The sequence below is a fragment of the Sardina pilchardus genome, chromosome 17 (genome assembly GCF_963854185.1).
Source record: "Sardina pilchardus chromosome 17, fSarPil1.1, whole genome shotgun sequence".
In the NCBI taxonomy this organism is placed as follows: domain Eukaryota; kingdom Metazoa; phylum Chordata; class Actinopteri; order Clupeiformes; family Clupeidae; genus Sardina; species Sardina pilchardus.
This window is the reverse complement of record NC_085010.1, coordinates 20759376-20775692: the sequence shown is the minus strand read 5'-3', so window position 1 is coordinate 20775692 and position 16317 is coordinate 20759376. Positions and strand designations below refer to the sequence as shown.

General features: G+C 41.4%; 2 protein-coding genes across 2 annotated transcripts; both read left to right on the top strand.

Annotated features, from left to right (window-relative positions):
• Positions 1-6755: 6755 nt before the first annotated feature.
• Positions 6756-8295, top strand: LOC134062556 (uncharacterized). The gene is made up of 5 exons (XM_062518609.1): positions 6756-6825; positions 6930-7006; positions 7116-7141; positions 7429-7703; positions 7972-8295. Exons 2-5 carry the CDS (start codon positions 6948-6950, stop codon positions 8293-8295), a joined length of 684 nt encoding a protein of 227 aa, XP_062374593.1. The 5' UTR covers positions 6756-6825; positions 6930-6947.
• Positions 8296-8968: 673 nt separating this feature from the next.
• LOC134062467 (uncharacterized) lies at positions 8969-12737 on the top strand. Its single transcript, XM_062518480.1, has 4 exons — positions 8969-9050; positions 9193-9221; positions 11405-11685; positions 12014-12737. The coding sequence occupies exons 1-4, from the start codon at positions 9007-9009 to the stop codon at positions 12335-12337; spliced, it is 678 nt and encodes a 225-aa protein (XP_062374464.1). The 5' UTR covers positions 8969-9006; the 3' UTR covers positions 12338-12737.
• The last annotated feature ends 3580 nt before the right edge of the window (positions 12738-16317 follow it).

Sequence of the window (16317 nt, the reverse complement as noted above, 5' to 3'; positions counted from 1 at the left end):
ATGTAGCTACATTTGTATGTTTCATTGTAATTGGTTCATTAGTTGATGTACTGTAGTGTAGTCAATCTAGAGAAATACAAAAAAAATCAATTAAATGCAAGCGGTGATAGTTGGGGTCCAAGCGGTTGGCAAGAATTTGCCCTTCATACTGTAGGTTCGAGGTAAGAGAAGAAATGGGAGCACACCAATTGCTGTCTGTTAATCAGCAAATTATATATTGATATGTGATGAAATGACACCAGGTGTAGGCCTACGTGTGCCAAGTTTCACATTCACAAAGAGAAGATATTGTCAATATTGAAACTGAGACTTGATTGGACGTTGGTGGAGGAGTGAGTGAGGAGTGAGTCAATTGGCAGATGAGGAAATGTGATGAAATCATGTGGGGGCTGTACCGTAGCCTGGCTGGCTCCACCTGTCTACGTACTACCGCTCAGTTTCTTTTCCCTACAGTACCTCGTCTGGAATAGCTTGATCTGCCCTCGTTTATTTTTGGCAACAGCACCTCCAACCATGGAGGTATTATAAGATCTGGAGAAAGTGAACAAGTCCCACCCCCATTTATTTCAATGAGAATGCTAGGCTAGTGAAAATTGCCAAAATTGAAAGATTTTTTCAGGCTTCAACATGGCGTTTCAAGGGGCTTGTTTCCGGTGCCATTTTACTTAGCCAATTAAGTGCCAGGTTACTGATTGACATAAGGTACAGAAGAAAGCTATAAGGAGAGCTCGTGCCCACGTTAAGCTTGTGCATGAGCTGAGAGTGGAACAGCCACCAATCAGCATGAGGAGAAATGGGGCCGGACATGATGTACTTCTGGAAAATGGCGACGAGGAAGTGCCTTGCTGATTGGCGAAGCTAATCAGTCAAATCCTGACCCCCTGCCTCCAACCAACCAGCGAACAGAGGGCATTCCTTTTTTTCTAAAGTATATTTTTTGGGCTTTTATGCCTTTAATGATAGGACAGTAGAGAGAGACAGGAAGTGAGTGGGAGAGAGTGTCGGGGTGGGATCCGGAAAGGACCACGGGGCGGGAATCGAACCCGGGTCGCCGGTGTGCGGTGCAGGTGCCCCAGCCAGTTGCGCCACGGCTGGGGCCACAGAGGGCGTTCCTGAGAGCGATTTACATTTAAGTTGCAAGCCTATCGTTATCGTTGTGTCCCCCGTGGCATACGTCATTACCAAACAGACAAGCGTCCACCAACCAGGAAATAAACGTTTGCCAATGGATCTAGGCCAGACTCTGCGAAGTCATAGGGTGCCTCTCATATGGGGTTTTATGCAACCTCCCTTCCTTCCACGATCCTCATCCTCACTGATCTAGATAAAGAATGATGGGGCGGCAACAATGGGATAGTCTATCCAGTGTTAGTTATAGATCAGTGGGAACCCCCCTCGAGCATCCAGGATCGAGGAGAGATGTTGAGAGGCACCCAGAGAGTCTGGTCTCCAGGCTAGCTGTAGGGCCTACTGCCCTCTATGGACAAAATTTCACAAAAGAATGAAAGAAAGTTCTTTCTTTAGTCCGTCCCTGGCCTGGGTGAACCCAGACACACCAAGCAAACCCGAAAGTGCACAGCAGGTCTACCCGGTAAGGACTCCATTGATGCCTCCGAACTTAACTCTTGTCAAATCCTTTCTGAAAAGCAGCAAACACATATAGGCCTATCCCGCCCTCCTGCAAGCCATAGTGCTAGCTGCTGGCTAACTTAACATGCAACACTGTAAACTATTCGGTGCTATCCAGTCAAAAACACTTAATTTGATGAAGACTAAATATGGAACAAATTGCAATTGTTCGGAGGGGAAGTGCAGCTGGGAATGTCCGCCCTCTTGTTGTCCCCGTCAGGTTGCCATGGTCATGGACACCTCACCTCACACAAGCAAGATGCAATATACAATTGACAAGAGGGTGAGAATAGTGCAATATCAGTATAGACTGAGGTTTAGGAATATAAATATAAATATAGTGCAAGGTAGTTCAGTGCAATGATAATGTATTAATAGCAATACTGTGACTAAGATTGAAGAGCACATGAGGTACAGTATATGAGCAGCACAGGTTGATTGACTACCGTATGTTCGGTGTAAGGGTGGGTGCTAGAGACTGCTTGGGGGAAGAAGCTATCTTTGTGTCGTCTGGTTTTGGCAAACAGTGCCATGTATCGTCTACCAGATGGAAAGAGGTTGAACAGTTTGTGACCAGATTGTGAGGGGTCTGTAGAGATTTTTGCTGCCCTTTTTCTGACCCTGGACCAGTGCAGGTCCTGGGCGGAGGAGAGGTCAGCTCCAATGATCCTATCTGCAGATGACAGACAGAATAATCGCTGAGTAGAAAGTGATCAGCAGCTCCTTAGGCGGATTAAACTTCATTAGCTGTCTCAGGAAGTATAACCTCTGCTGGACCTTTTTCTGGATAGTGTCAATGTGGGGAGACCATTTTAGGTCCTCCTGTGTAAACGTGGCTATGGTTGTGAAGTTTGGGACTCTGGACACCATAGCATTAATGTCATCAGCGATGGTCACTTTCTTGTCATTTTAACAGCCAGAGTTGTTACTATGAAAACAAACATGGACCAACAAACGTAACAACCAGAGCTGTTAATAGCCTGGGAAAATCCATGCTATATTCACAAAGTGACTCACAATAGAATACCTAATGCCATGACCAGAGCCAGAAAGCCTTTTAAGAAACACTTGACAACACTGTTGTCAAGGCAGCAGTTTCTTAAAAGGCTTTCTTAATCTACTGTATTTAAATATTTTTCAGTTTCTAAGAGTATATATATTTTTACACTGTAGGAATCACTTACTACAACATTCATACCAACACGATCACATATGTGACCACAGAGTTTTGTTTTAACATGGGGTTCCTCCATTACAGAGACCAGCATTTAGCTTCACAGGCTGCTGTTAAAAACTTTACATTCACAGACTGTCTTGGCTTTATTTTTTAGGCAAAAAAAGTCACTCTTAACAGCCGCCAGTCTTTGGCATGAAGTATCCACTGAGATTTTGTTTCTTTCTATTACACCTACCAAGCTGTGTTATATGGCTAAGCTGCTGCCTGAAATAAAACATGTTTAAATGACTTTTACATTTAACACATTTAAAATGTATTAGCTGGAAATGATGGCACATACAGTACTTCGAAAGTTTGTTTAGTTCCAGTGACACTGCCGTCATGGAAACTTTAGTAGCCTACTTTATTGGGATCAGATGTTGCATAACACATGAGGCTGACCAGTGTTTTGACACTGTGGTGTATTGGTAATCTTGAAACATTGTGATGGGAAGTCATTAAACACACAGTGAGCAATGAGCCTAAACATAGAGTGTAACGCCATTTTTTTCTGAAGCACATCAAACATCAACTTGAAGTTGAAGCTGAAAAGTGTCTTTCATCCAAGATCATTTACATACAAAGGTGCAGGACATGACAAAATATCAATATTGTATCAGGGCCAAATTCTCACCTCATTGTTGAGATAGAATAGGCAGCTATTTCTTATAATATACATGTATATATGCTAAGCTAGACTGACTCCTGCTAATACCTGTTTTGAATACAGTAGAGGGACTGGCATAACAGTACCAGCCACCATTAGAAATAGACAGGAGAACATGAAGAGAATTGCTGCTTGAATAGCGCAGGTCTCTGCTCAAGTGCATGGATGGCTTTGGTCAAGTTGGGGAAAAAATTGACAGATTCAAACGAGATAGGCTATGGGATGAGGACTTCACGTCAAGTTAAAATTGAAGTTGCACAGCCAATAAGCTCCAATAACGGGTGTTACGCCTATTTAAGAATGTAATTGATAAGGTAATGTTGGGAAATATGCAACCTTATGGCACTGTAATAAAAACACAGAGCTGTATCAGCATACCTCGGGACTGTTGGCCCCCTCCCCCACCCCCCAACATTCTAAACCACCATTTTTATACATCGGATTGTTATGTAGCATCATATTAGAGTACAGTGCATCATGTGAAAGCATCACGTGCATGTGAAACATTTAGGCAAATTGTCAAAGTTTTGAAAAAGCACTCAGTATTACAATGTAGCAACTATAGGTACCCACAAATACATCATGCAAGTACAATGCTAGTACATGCTAGTACATATTGTTACACAGGTTGTACCACTGTACCTAATTAGGTAGTTAGATTAGATTAGATTAGATAGTACTTTATTGTCTGTTACACAAGGGTTACAGAAAATTTTCTTTGACAAGGCTCCAATCACAAATAAACATTCACACAGACATATAAGGACAAGACATGGGGTGTTGAGGTATCAGCTGGTAATCATTTTGTGTTGTTCAGTATGGTTATTGCAGAAGGGATGAAGGATTTCTTGTAAATATTCTTCCGGGCCAGTGGTACATTGAAACGCCTGCCTGATGGTAGTAGCTGGAAGGAGTGATGGAGGGGGTGAGAGTGGTCCGCTGTGATCAGGTTGGCTTTCCTGATCACTGAGCGACTGTACAGCTCAGATAGGGGGGTGTGGGGGGAACCAGTTATTTTGGCAGCATGGTTTACTATCCGGGAGAGTCTTGTTTTGTGCTTGATGGTGAGTTGGTTGTACCAGGAAGATATGTTGAAAGTGAGAACTGATTCAATGAGGGAGCGGTAGACCAAAGTTAGTACGTCCTTGCTGACCTGAAATGTCCTGAGTTTTCTGAGCAGATGAAGACGTTGTTGTGCTTTCTTGAATATTGTATTGGTGTGTTGTGAAAAGGACAGGGAAGTGTCTATTTCTGTGCCCAGGTACTTGAATACCTGCACTTGCTCCACTAGCTGACCCTGGATGTTAAGTGGCTGGAACAGAGGTGATGCCTTGTCTCTGCCCCCACAGCATAGCTCCTTTGTTTTTGCAATGTTGAGAGCTCAAAACATAAGGAGAGCTCAACAAAAGTTTCAGACAGGTTGTCCACTGCCTGCTGGTATCGGGCTAGGGCATCAGTGTGGGACATGTGTGCAACCAAGGCAATGTCATCTGCATATTTAAAAAGTGCCATACCTTCACTGTTACACTGAATGCTATTAGTGTACACTGAGAAGAGGATTGGGGATAAAACACAGCCTTGGGGGAGTCCAGAGTTTAAAATGAGCTTTGTTGATTTAGCCCCATTAAAAGACACCTGTTGTGGTCTGTCCAGCAGAAAGTGCTTTATCCACAGGGTGAGTGTTGGGTGAACCTGAAGATCTGATAGGTGATGTAAAAGTTTGTTGATGCTCACTGTGTTAAAAGCTGAGGAAAAGTCCATGAATAAAATCCTGGTGTGTGGGTGTGCTGAGTCCAGGTTTTTGGTGACAGTGTCTAAAAGTGTGAGGCTTGCATCCTCCACACCACGTCTTGCCCTGTAGGCAAACTGGAATGGGTCCAGCTTGTCTGACACCATGCCTGATAGGAGGTTACAGACCACCTTCTCCATGCATTTGCACAGCACAGATGTTAGTGCCACTGGTCTGTAGTCCTTCAGGGCCTTAGCAGGTGCCTTTTTGGGGATGGGAATGATGGTGGTTTCCCTCCACTGGTCAGGGACACAGCCAGAGTCCAGTAGGTGTTGGAACAGCCTGGTGAGAACGCCACTTAGCTGAGTGGAGCATTCCTTTAGCGCCCTCCCTCTAAGCCTGTCAGGGCCAGAGGCCTTGTGTGGATTAACTCTGCGCAGTGTGGAGGTCACCAGCTGTTCATCAATGCGGAGGGATTGGAGACTGGAGCTGGTGGCTAGGGGGGCCCAGGTGGATGCTGTGCTGTCCCCATTGAAGCGGGTGAAGAAGATGTTTAATTCCTCTGCCAGAGTTGGATCAGGGCAGGCAGTCTCTGCAGGTTTGGGTGTTCTGCCCATCATGATGTTCAAGCCTTGCCATGCTTCCCTCGCATTCCCAGAAATTAATTTCTGCTCCACCTTGTTCTTATAGTCAAAGGTTACACTGTAACAGCGGCACATTACCCATAAAGGTAACACTTTAGTTTAGGGTGTCGCTGTTACAGTGTGTACTAATAAGTAATAAGTGTGTACCAACACAGTTGATAAATGTAACAGCTGCACTGCTACACATTTGTTACTCTTTGATACTGTGGAATAAACCTGTTGAGTGTACCAGTTAATTACTTGCATGCACATATGACATGTATGTTGTGTCTTTGATGTCTTGGAACATGTCTGCCATTACCCTATGTAGCACATGTATCAACTGTGTTGGTACACACTTATTACTCTTTGAAACAGTGGCATAAACCCGTAACAAGGTTGTAGCAGCACAGCTGTTACATGTAGGCCTACACTGAAGACAATGACCCCTTGACTGGAGCTAAGAACGGTTTGTATATCAAATCTATCATGACCAGATTTACCCCATCCAGCAGGTCTCAGGTCAGCCCTTTGCCTCTGGTGAAGTTTTGTAAAAGCACTCAGTATTACAATGTAACAACTACATGTAGGTACCCACAAATACATAATGCAAGTACAATGATAGTACCTGATAGTACATGTTGTTACACAGGTTGTACCACTGTACCTAATTAGGTACACTGTAACAGCGACACCCTAAACTAAAGTGTTAAAGTGTTATCATCCTTTATGTGTATCAGTAGAAGCCAATGTTTAAGTATACTTCAGTATATTAGTAGTCAGTAATGTAAATGTAAACTATACATATACTTACTTATGTTATTATTATTATTAGTTAAGATAAGTATATAACTTCCATTAAAAAAAAAAATAACAGAAGTTATGTGGCAGGAAGGAACCATTCTCTCTCTGACACACTATTCCAAGAATTTCTGGACTTCCCGGCTTGATCAACTGCAACGTAGGTATTACCAAACTTTACTCATAATAGTCTTTAACAAAATGAGGCAATACTTCTGACAACTATTTAAGTATGACTGAAATGCTGGACAGTATGCAATACAGTTTGCTTATAGCAGAACCATGAAGTCATCAGCCATGAAAACAACCATTCTCTCTGCCTTCTGCTTCGTATCTATCAGGTACATCAGTTGAATTATAGCCTATAATGATTGCATTCATGCTACAAGTGAGATAGTGGTGAATTATTTTCCTTTGGTGATATGTGTTGTTATTCTGCTTTGTTAACAGCTTTGTTGCATGTTTGGACAAGAAAGGTAAGCGCATAATATTATTTCAAAAATCACGATATATGCAAATTACATCAACATTTTGCGTTTTACAACATTTATCATATTTGATTTAGTTTTATCTCAGCTGGTTTTCGAGTCTGAAACCTCACCTTTTTAAATACATATCAAGTGGATTTGAAATGATGTTGGATGGGAAGTTGGCTAGACCATGATATGTTGCTTTAGTAGGCCTATAAAAATGAAGAGATGCTTCTGAATTATTAGTTCAGTCCGCAGATAACATGAGAAAGATGACTTCTTCTGACTTACAGATGTGTATGAGTCTCTCTGGACCGAGAACATGGGTCTAGCGAACAGGACTCTGAATCTGGATTTCATCCGGCGCATGGAAGTCGGGGACCTGCCTGCGGACCGCTATGTCAACTTCACCATCCAAGACATCAATTACCTGGTTAAGGTGACGAAGATGCTGAGGAAAGTCAGCAATTCGGTGAAGGAACCTACTGACCTAAAAAAGTTCTTCCAGGGCAGATTTCAAAGCTACAAGAGCTTCCGCGACTATCTTCTGAGCATATACTTCCTTAAGGTACACACATTTCTGCTTTTTTCAAATATTAAATGAATGGTCAAACATGTGCTTCTACACTTGAGATGTCGCACAATAACTCATACAGAGAGAATATAATATTTATGGATAACCATTTCATGGAAGACCTCTCAACAATAATCTCTCAATGATAAATCTTAAAAGAAGGATATAGGCTACCCAACAAAGATGAAATTGTGTTTAAGCAATATCCTTTGTGTATGTCCAATGTATGTAATGTTGACATATTTGTATTTCTTATTAATAGAGTGCATCTGACATAAAAGCAACACCAGCCATGAGGAAGTACCTGTCTGACTACGAGACCATCATGCACACCAAAGAGCCCATCTATTTTGCTGTGTCCCTCCTACCATGCTCCCGACTATGGGGGTGGCTCGCCAACCAAGTAAACATTACGCAGACCAATGCTTACTTTGCCTGGAAGAAGGACAACATGGGCGGCCATCCTGACCAGCACTACAAGGAGCTGCTCAACAAACATCTTGACACACGCGACAAAGTATCAGAAGCTGAACGCATATTTCGAATGCAAATGCAGAATGAACACAACTTTTTTGAGTCTTCGTAAAAAAGTTTTCCTTCCACAGTTGAGTTGGCTGTGGTTAAATTAGAATATTAAAGTTTAATTTCACACCATCTCCATCTTGTAATGTCTTTTTTGGGGGTCACAAAATATTGAGTTTTCAGAGGAGACATTTCTTTGTGAGACTATGAAAAGTTGCCATTTTAAAATGTTATAGCTTACTTTCATCTGTGATTTTCTTTTAATGAAACAAGGACCCTCAAGGAATAAAAAGGAGTTACGATGAAAGTAAATGTTTGCAATGTAGCTACATTTGTGCGTTTCTCATTATGTATTTAATATTTAAAGAAAAAAATGTAAAGAAAAAGTCAAATGAACTTGCAACTACCAACTTCATATAAAAGTCCCTTGACTTGAAAGAAAGTTAAAAGAAATGTTGAAGGTCTTTACCACAGTTATTAAGGAGTCGTATCGTCTGAATGTGCTAGAGAGTACAGTAAGCCTAGGTGAGAAAAGTAGTAAAAAAATTGACACCAACAGAGCGTATGCTATACCTCTAAAATACCAATAGGGAACCTCAGTTATCACAGAATTACACGTAGACGGGCTCTGTGTGAGTCACTCGAGAGCACCCTGGCACATTTATTTCTTCTTTCACTTTCGGCCTTACAGTATGAACTTTTTACTTTCACTCTCGTAGCCAGAGCATCCTTTGCCTAGCTCAGCATAGCAGACGCATGAAGCCAGGCGTTAGCCATGAAAACAATCATTATCTCCGCTTTCTGCTTCACATCTATCAGGTATAGGCTACAGTACATCAATTGAAGTAATTAATAGAGCCTAATAACGATTGGAAACATATTATTATACCTTTAAGTGAGGTAGTGATGATTTATTTCTCTTTGTTCATATTAAATTGAGGTTTTTCTGCTTTGGTTACAGCTTAGTTGCATGCCATGGTAAGAAGCAAGGTAAGTGAATAATATAATTTAAAAAATCATTAGGCCTATAAGCTATGCCGCCCTCGTTAACATAATGTTTGTCAGAAGTGTTCTGTGTTTTTCCGCTACTGACGTGTCCAACAGTCTGCACTTTCACTCAATGCACTTTTCCATCATTCATTGATTTCCATCATGTATGAAGATAAAGCTCCAAGTGTAGGCTATAAGGATTTTCAGAGACCATGCTCATCCGTATTAGAGATGGCTACCATAAATCAGTCATAATTTGTGTTCCGCTGCCACCCCTTCGCGCACAGGATATGCAGGAAAGATGTTCAGTTTTGCCTTCTGTCGCACGATAGGCGCACTTGATCATAGCCTGGGTGCGGCCGAACTTTATGACGTAGTCAGGCATAACTGGAAATGATTGCCAGATGTTTGATTTTAAGTTAATTAATTCTGAATGTAGGCTACATTTCTTTAGAAAAGCAACATCTTCGGAAGTAGCAGGGGTGTCCACTTCATTTGTCATGCTTTCGATTTCGATTTTTCGACAATGGAACAGCATGAAATCCGAAATCATGTGGCTGGAAAATGGGAGGGTTCTCATCTCTAAACTCCCCACTCAAAGTGAGCGCGTTCATACTTTGAATGACGTCAGAACATTCTCCTGTGAGCTCTCCCTCCCAAGCCCCCACTTCAAACTGGGAAGTTCCCAGTTCAGGTGTGATGTGCACTCCCTAAACTCTGGAATTCTCCCAACTTCCCAGTTGCTCATGAATGTACCACAAACCCTGGTTTTAATGGTGTCTATCCAGCTCAACTATTACAGTATATAGGTTACACTATTCATTTCTTGGCTATATTTTATTTTACGCACATAATAGGCTTGGGAATCGGTTCCAGGTTCCGGTTTGCGGCACATATTTAACTTATATATTATATAAACTTATATGAACTTATATAACTTGAGCGAGTGCAGTGAATCATCTGTTTCTCTCAAACCTCTCCCATCCCACCTGGTCCCGCATACTGTAGAGCTTTCAAAACTAGTCCCGTGTGGTAGTCTTTTGCGTCGTGATCCAAGGTCTTGTGGGACCCCAGCGCAGCATCCAAACAGGCCAATGTTGAAGGATGTTCTTTATTATATGGCAATTTTGTAAAATAGCTAATAAAAGTGAGGTGAGGTACCCCCTATCACTGATCATGCCCCACCATGACAGTCCAGAAGACACTGCTAAATCATGTGGAAGCCTGCAGAGGGATTAAGGACGTGCACTGAGCCAATTCGCCTTGACCATATAATCGTGCCATTGAATTTAAAGGCCACGCCTTCAAGGTCTATAAACTTTGTGCCCCTGACCGTCCATTTCTGATCGCCAAGGTAGAGCCCTGAGTGTTGTTGGATGTAGAAAAACCAAAATGTCCTCCGCGCTCCTGGGAATCACTATCTGGTGCGTCAACAGGAAAGGACAAACTGTAGCCTCAATCTACTGTATAGGCATCACCCCTGTCAGGTGTCCCTGATTAAGTTAATAAGGTATCTACCCATGCCTACCATTCTAGACTCTGATGAAGATGTGGTAAACATTGAAACGTTATGTTGTTGCCACCTTAATAAATATATAAACTGCGAAATCTGAGTTGCTCCGGTGAACCTTGACGACCAGTCCATTCAACTGCACTTTCTGGAATGCACTGTATGGGTGATTGCACGTCTCGGCGCTTTGAGTCCCCTCTTTCTCATAGGCTGCAGTCTCTACGGTGGCAGCAGCCTTTTGAGGAAGTAGAGACTGGCTTCAACTTCTGCTTTCTGCCTCGCCACACTAGCTTCCTTTATGACATATACTAGCTTGGCCTGTCTGATTTAGACATGTGCTCTGGCAGTGGCTGCTGATGTTGACCCACCGCTCAACTCCTATGATGATCTATGCAATTGCTTTGGATAATTGTGACCGAGTGTCCAGTGTTACCAGCACTTGTTTATGACAACAGTCATACATTAACACATTTAAGTTAGTTTTATCCCAGCTAGTTCTGAAACACCTTTTTAAATAAAAGAAAAAAAACCAGATATACCTATATGTAGGTGGATTATAAATGATGGTGGATGGAAATTAGGCTAGACCATGATGATAAAAGTGACAGGATGCACCAGTAAATTAGTTATTTCAGTCCGCAGATGACACGAGACAAAGATTTTTGACTTACAGAGTGGAATGTTTATGAGACCCTCTGGACATGGAGCCTGGATCTAGCGAACAGGACTCTGAATCTGGATTTCATCCGGCACATGCAAGTCGGGGACCTGCCTGCGGACCGCTATGTAAACTTCACCATCCAAGACATCAATTACCTGGTTAAGGTGACGGAGATGCTGCGCAAAGTCAGTAGATCTGTGACAGAGCCTGCTGACCTGAGTCAGTTCTTCCAGGGCAGATATAAAAGCTACAAGAACTTCCGTGACTATCTTCTGAACACGTATTTCCTTAAGGTAAGGCCCACACACCTCTGCTTTTTGAATTCTTCTCTTGCTCCAAACCTTACATTAATGTTCATGTGTTTCTCTCTACACTTACAGTACTGATACTGTGTAATAGATGCAGACTCAAACAGAGAGAGCGTTATATTTATGGTTTACCTTTTCACATGGCACACCTCTCCACAATAGCCTACGATGTCTCATGAATCATGATAAATCTAAAAAAAAAGGGATGGTAGCCAACAAAGATGAAACTGAGTATGTTCAAGCGATATGTTTTGTGTATGTCTAATGTACAGTACGTATGTAATATTGACATATTTGCATTTCACATTAATAGAGTGCATCTGACATCACACCGACACCAGCCATGAGGAAGTACCTGTCTGACTACGAGACCATCATGTACACCAAAGAACCCATCTACTTTGCTGTGTCTCTCCTACCATGCTCCCGACTATGGGGGTGGCTCGCCAACAAAGTAGACATTACGCAGACCAGTGCTTACTTTGCCTGGAAGAAGGACAACATGGGCGGCCATCCTGAGAAGCACTACAAGGAGCTGCTCAACAAACATCTGAACGTGACCGATAAAGTATTAGAGGCTTACCGCATATTCCGAATGCAAATGCAGAATGAACACGACTTTTTTGCGTCTTCGTAAAAACAAAGTTTTCCTTCCACAATTGAACTGGCTGTGGTGCTGAACTCATGTCCCACTTAATGTGCTGGCAAAGTTCAGATTACTAAAAAAAAAATATGGAGGTTATGATAATGTGATCATAGTGTTGCCCTTTCGGTAGGCTATTTCACAAGTCTACCATGTAACTAAAAGTTATTTTTTACATTTAAAGCAGTGCTAAAGCACTTTTCCTCTGTCACACACAGGCTATTTGTTTATCCAGCACATAATGATGTCCACAGACAAGGTTGAGTATGTTGCAAGATTTTATGAAAGTATGATGTATTGTATGTCAAATTTGTAGTTTCTTATGTCTCATTCCATCGAACTACAGATCCGCTACCTGTAAGTGTGTGCAGAAGTGCTGTTCACCCTGTTACGAGTTGATGAACCTCTGAAATGATTTTGGAAACATTATTTTAATGTACAAAAAACTCTTTAGTGTTTATGAAATTAAAGTTTCATTTCACACCATCTCTTTGTAATTTCTTTTTTTGGGGAGGTTGGTTACAAAATTTCAGTTTTTCAGAGGAGGAAACATTACATTATAATTTGATAATTTTAGATTTAATTTATGAAAAGCTCACATTTGAATCTTTACTCTCATTTGTGGGTTTTTATGAAACACACTCAAGGAATAAAAAAGATGAAGCACATGTTTGCAATGTAGCTACATTTGTATGTTTCTATGAGTGTTACAGGTACTGTGCATTAGTTGATTTAGTGCAGACCATTTTGGGGAGTTTTTAGACATTGATGGGGGGCTGGTGACATCACGCGAGTAATAAATAAACCATAATAACGTAGAAAACATAGTAGCACAAAGGTTTCTTTTAATGGCACAAATCAGCACAAATGTAGCCAAACGATTGAGACCATTTTTGGAAGATTTGGACATTGATAGGGGGATGGGTGACGTCACGCGTGTAACAAATTAAATGGAATAGCTTTAAAAACATAACACTTGTTACTTTTAATGGCACAAATCAGCACAAACAATTGAGACTATTTTGGGGAAATTTGGACATGTATGGGGGGCTGAGTGACGTCACTGGCCAGAAAATGTACTGTAACGTTTAATTACTTAAAACCCTTAACAGCACAAACGATATGTTTTTACGCCACAAATCGGCACAAACGTAGCACAAACGAAAGGCAGGGGTTTTAATCATTTTTGAATAACATGGGGGCCAGCTTCACGCAGGTCGAACACAGTGTCCACACAATGGAGTCACTGACAATCTGCAGCATTGCAGAGCATTATGTCATACTTGTTAGACGCCAACGGGAGGCCACAGTCAGCACAGAGTGATTCATGCCTAGTGATTTGAGCCACCATAAAGAGATGTGTGTGTGGGAGGTCAGTGTCATCCTTTTATTTCTTCTTTCACTCTCGGTCTTAGTACATCCGTTACAATAAAGGAGAACTTTGATAGTTTTCAACATAGTCAAGAACCTGTGATATTTTTCCATTCAGTGCAATTGTAGACAGATGAAGAATAATGGTGTTTTTAGTTGTAGTAATTAGTGAATTATCCTGTTCCCAAATGGTTTTGACAAAAACGCCTAAAGTCCACACTCCTTAAATAATTGAACACAATTTACATTAAAGCTACACTAAAGCACTTTTCCTCTGTCGCATGTGCGCTATTTGTTTATCCAGCAAATAACTGTGTCCACAGACAAGGTGGAGTATGTTGCATGATTTGATGAAAGTATGATGCATTGCGACATCGATTCAAGTCAAATGTGTAGTTTCTTATGTCTCATTTCATCGAACTACAGATACGCTACCCCATCTGGTAAAGTTACATAGTGCATGAAATTGATGATATTTAAACTGAGTGACTGTCTATCTGTCATCATGTTTGCTAAAAGCAGAGGCATAGAAACACAACAGACATACCAGATTGCATCTGTAACAACTCATTATGGAACAAAGGTAGTCAGGTGACTGGAGACCCTCGTCTCTGACACAAAAGTGGAGCCAAATCCCAGCATATATCTTCTGAGCCATAGTCACATGACCATAGGAGAACTGAGATATGGTGACCCTCTGCCATGTATGTAAGCACACTAGACTAGGCCTGTGACAAAAACCGCATGCTTCTGTCAGTACACTGCTATAGTGTGTAGCGAGCACTTATAAGTACTTCACTTTTTTCGATTGTTATTATGGTTAGTATAGTGTCCCAAACTGAACACTTATGGCTGTGTCCAAAAGTCAAGCGTGCACGCTGGATAGTACCTTCTTTCCAGTAGCGTCTCATTTAGCTTGCTCCTCAGTATGCGTCCCTACCTACATTTGGACAGCACTAACTAGTTGGCGTCACCTGACTCGGGGAGGGGGTGTGTTGACGATTTGCATGACGTGTCGAGCTTGACCTGCGCTGCGCAATGGATTATGGGATATCTGAGGCCAAAAAAGATGCATCGATGCACGCTTGGAAATCACGCCAAACGAAGTAACCATCTAGTAAGAGCGCTTGACTTTCAGACAGTCTATTCTGACGTAACTTCCGGAAAATGCACACTGCCCAGCATGTGTACTTATGTTTCAGACACAGCCCAAGTTAATACATTTACAGGAAGTGACGCCCGTTGGTGCGCGTTCAGTGCATGCAGTGTCCATTGTTTTTTGATCGTTATTGGGGCATTATCCGGGGTACTTAAAGTGCATTGAGTTTTTGCATTATCTGCATTATATACTTCAACTAAGTATTTGAAGTGTGCTAGTAGGCATGTTTGAGACACAGCCGAGTGTGACAACTTTTTCAGTGATACTGTAAGAGGCTGTCTTTAGCTCTACTGGGGGTGAGGGTAATAATAACACAGTATCCTGCCTAGGGATGGGTATTGATAAGTTTTTATCAATATCGATGGCATTATCGATTCTGCCTATCAATCCAATTCCTTATCAATTATCTTATCGATTCCCCAAAAATGTAGGTGCACCCACATTTTTCATTGCATCGCCTTTAACGCCAAAAGGTCACCTTTTATCGCTCTCCTTTCATATAATGTGAATGATTTTTTTTAACAATAAGGCGTAGAAAAAGCTTGTCTTTATTTAAAACACAATAAGGAATATACATATTCTTTATAAAGAATTATAAAGATGTATATATAGCCTGCAGTATATATATAATATAATATAATTCTTATATATTCTAATCTATCCTACTGATATTTCTGATATTCATGACATTCATGACTATTCATATTACAACTCTGCCTCTTTAATTCAGCTGTCGGCTTGAAGCCTCAAATTGTAAACAAAGTAGCATAGTTGGTATAATGCCATCGATATCTCAAAGTTGCGACAGCCGTTGACTTCCATGTTAAAGCCAGATTAGAGCGGTCACGTGGTTAGTGGGTAGACTCAGTAGTTCCCTCGGCCCCTGGTTTACTACGGGATTGACAGCAGCGATCGCATTAATATTTACGGTAAATACTCGATGAAAATTACTATAAACTGCATTTCCACATACATATATTACTCAATGAAAATGCATTATTATGCACACGACTTTAAGTCATGTAGAAAAGTCTTATTAGAAATTCATTCATTCTCAATGGAATAGTTCCCGGATGTGCCGCAACTTTGAGATATTGATGGCTTTGAGTTGGTAGGCCTAGGTATGCCAACGAACGTGGTCGTCAGTGTGGTGGGTAATGTTTTCTGCATTTGTCCTCATAATCGCACCTGTTACGTAAACACTCGGAGAAATTGGAAATGCAGACGTTTTACCAGAGCCACTTGCTTTAAAAAGACTTTGGTTTTACGCTACATCTGCCTTCGAGTGGATACTGTGATCTTTGGTAGGTGAAGATGGCACACTTTAATCTTTGCTAACTCAGAGCTAACTAACAAATGCATTTTGCCATAGGTAGTTTGCTTCAAACCTCCTTACAGGCTATTATGGGTAAAGATGGTAGCTTTAGTTCCTTTTTGTAGGTAC

What these genes read in the sequence shown, in the direction of transcription:
- LOC134062467 (XM_062518480.1), top strand. Translation starts at nt 9,007, where the DNA reads ATGAAAACAATCATTATCTCCGCTTTCTGCTTCACATCTATCAG. An exon ending in TTCTGCTTCACATCTATCAG is followed by an intron (nt 9,051 to 9,192) that starts GTATAGGCTACA and finishes CTTTGGTTACAG; the next exon opens with CTTAGTTGCATGCCATGGTA. An exon ending in ATGCCATGGTAAGAAGCAAG is followed by an intron (nt 9,222 to 11,404) that starts GTAAGTGAATAA and finishes TTTGACTTACAG; the next exon opens with AGTGGAATGTTTATGAGACC.
- LOC134062556 (XM_062518609.1), top strand. Translation starts at nt 6,948, where the DNA reads ATGAAGTCATCAGCCATGAAAACAACCATTCTCTCTGCCTTCTGCTTC. An exon ending in TTCTGCTTCGTATCTATCAG is followed by an intron (nt 7,007 to 7,115) that starts GTACATCAGTTG and finishes CTTTGTTAACAG; the next exon opens with CTTTGTTGCATGTTTGGACA. An exon ending in TGCATGTTTGGACAAGAAAG is followed by an intron (nt 7,142 to 7,428) that starts GTAAGCGCATAA and finishes TCTGACTTACAG; the next exon opens with ATGTGTATGAGTCTCTCTGG.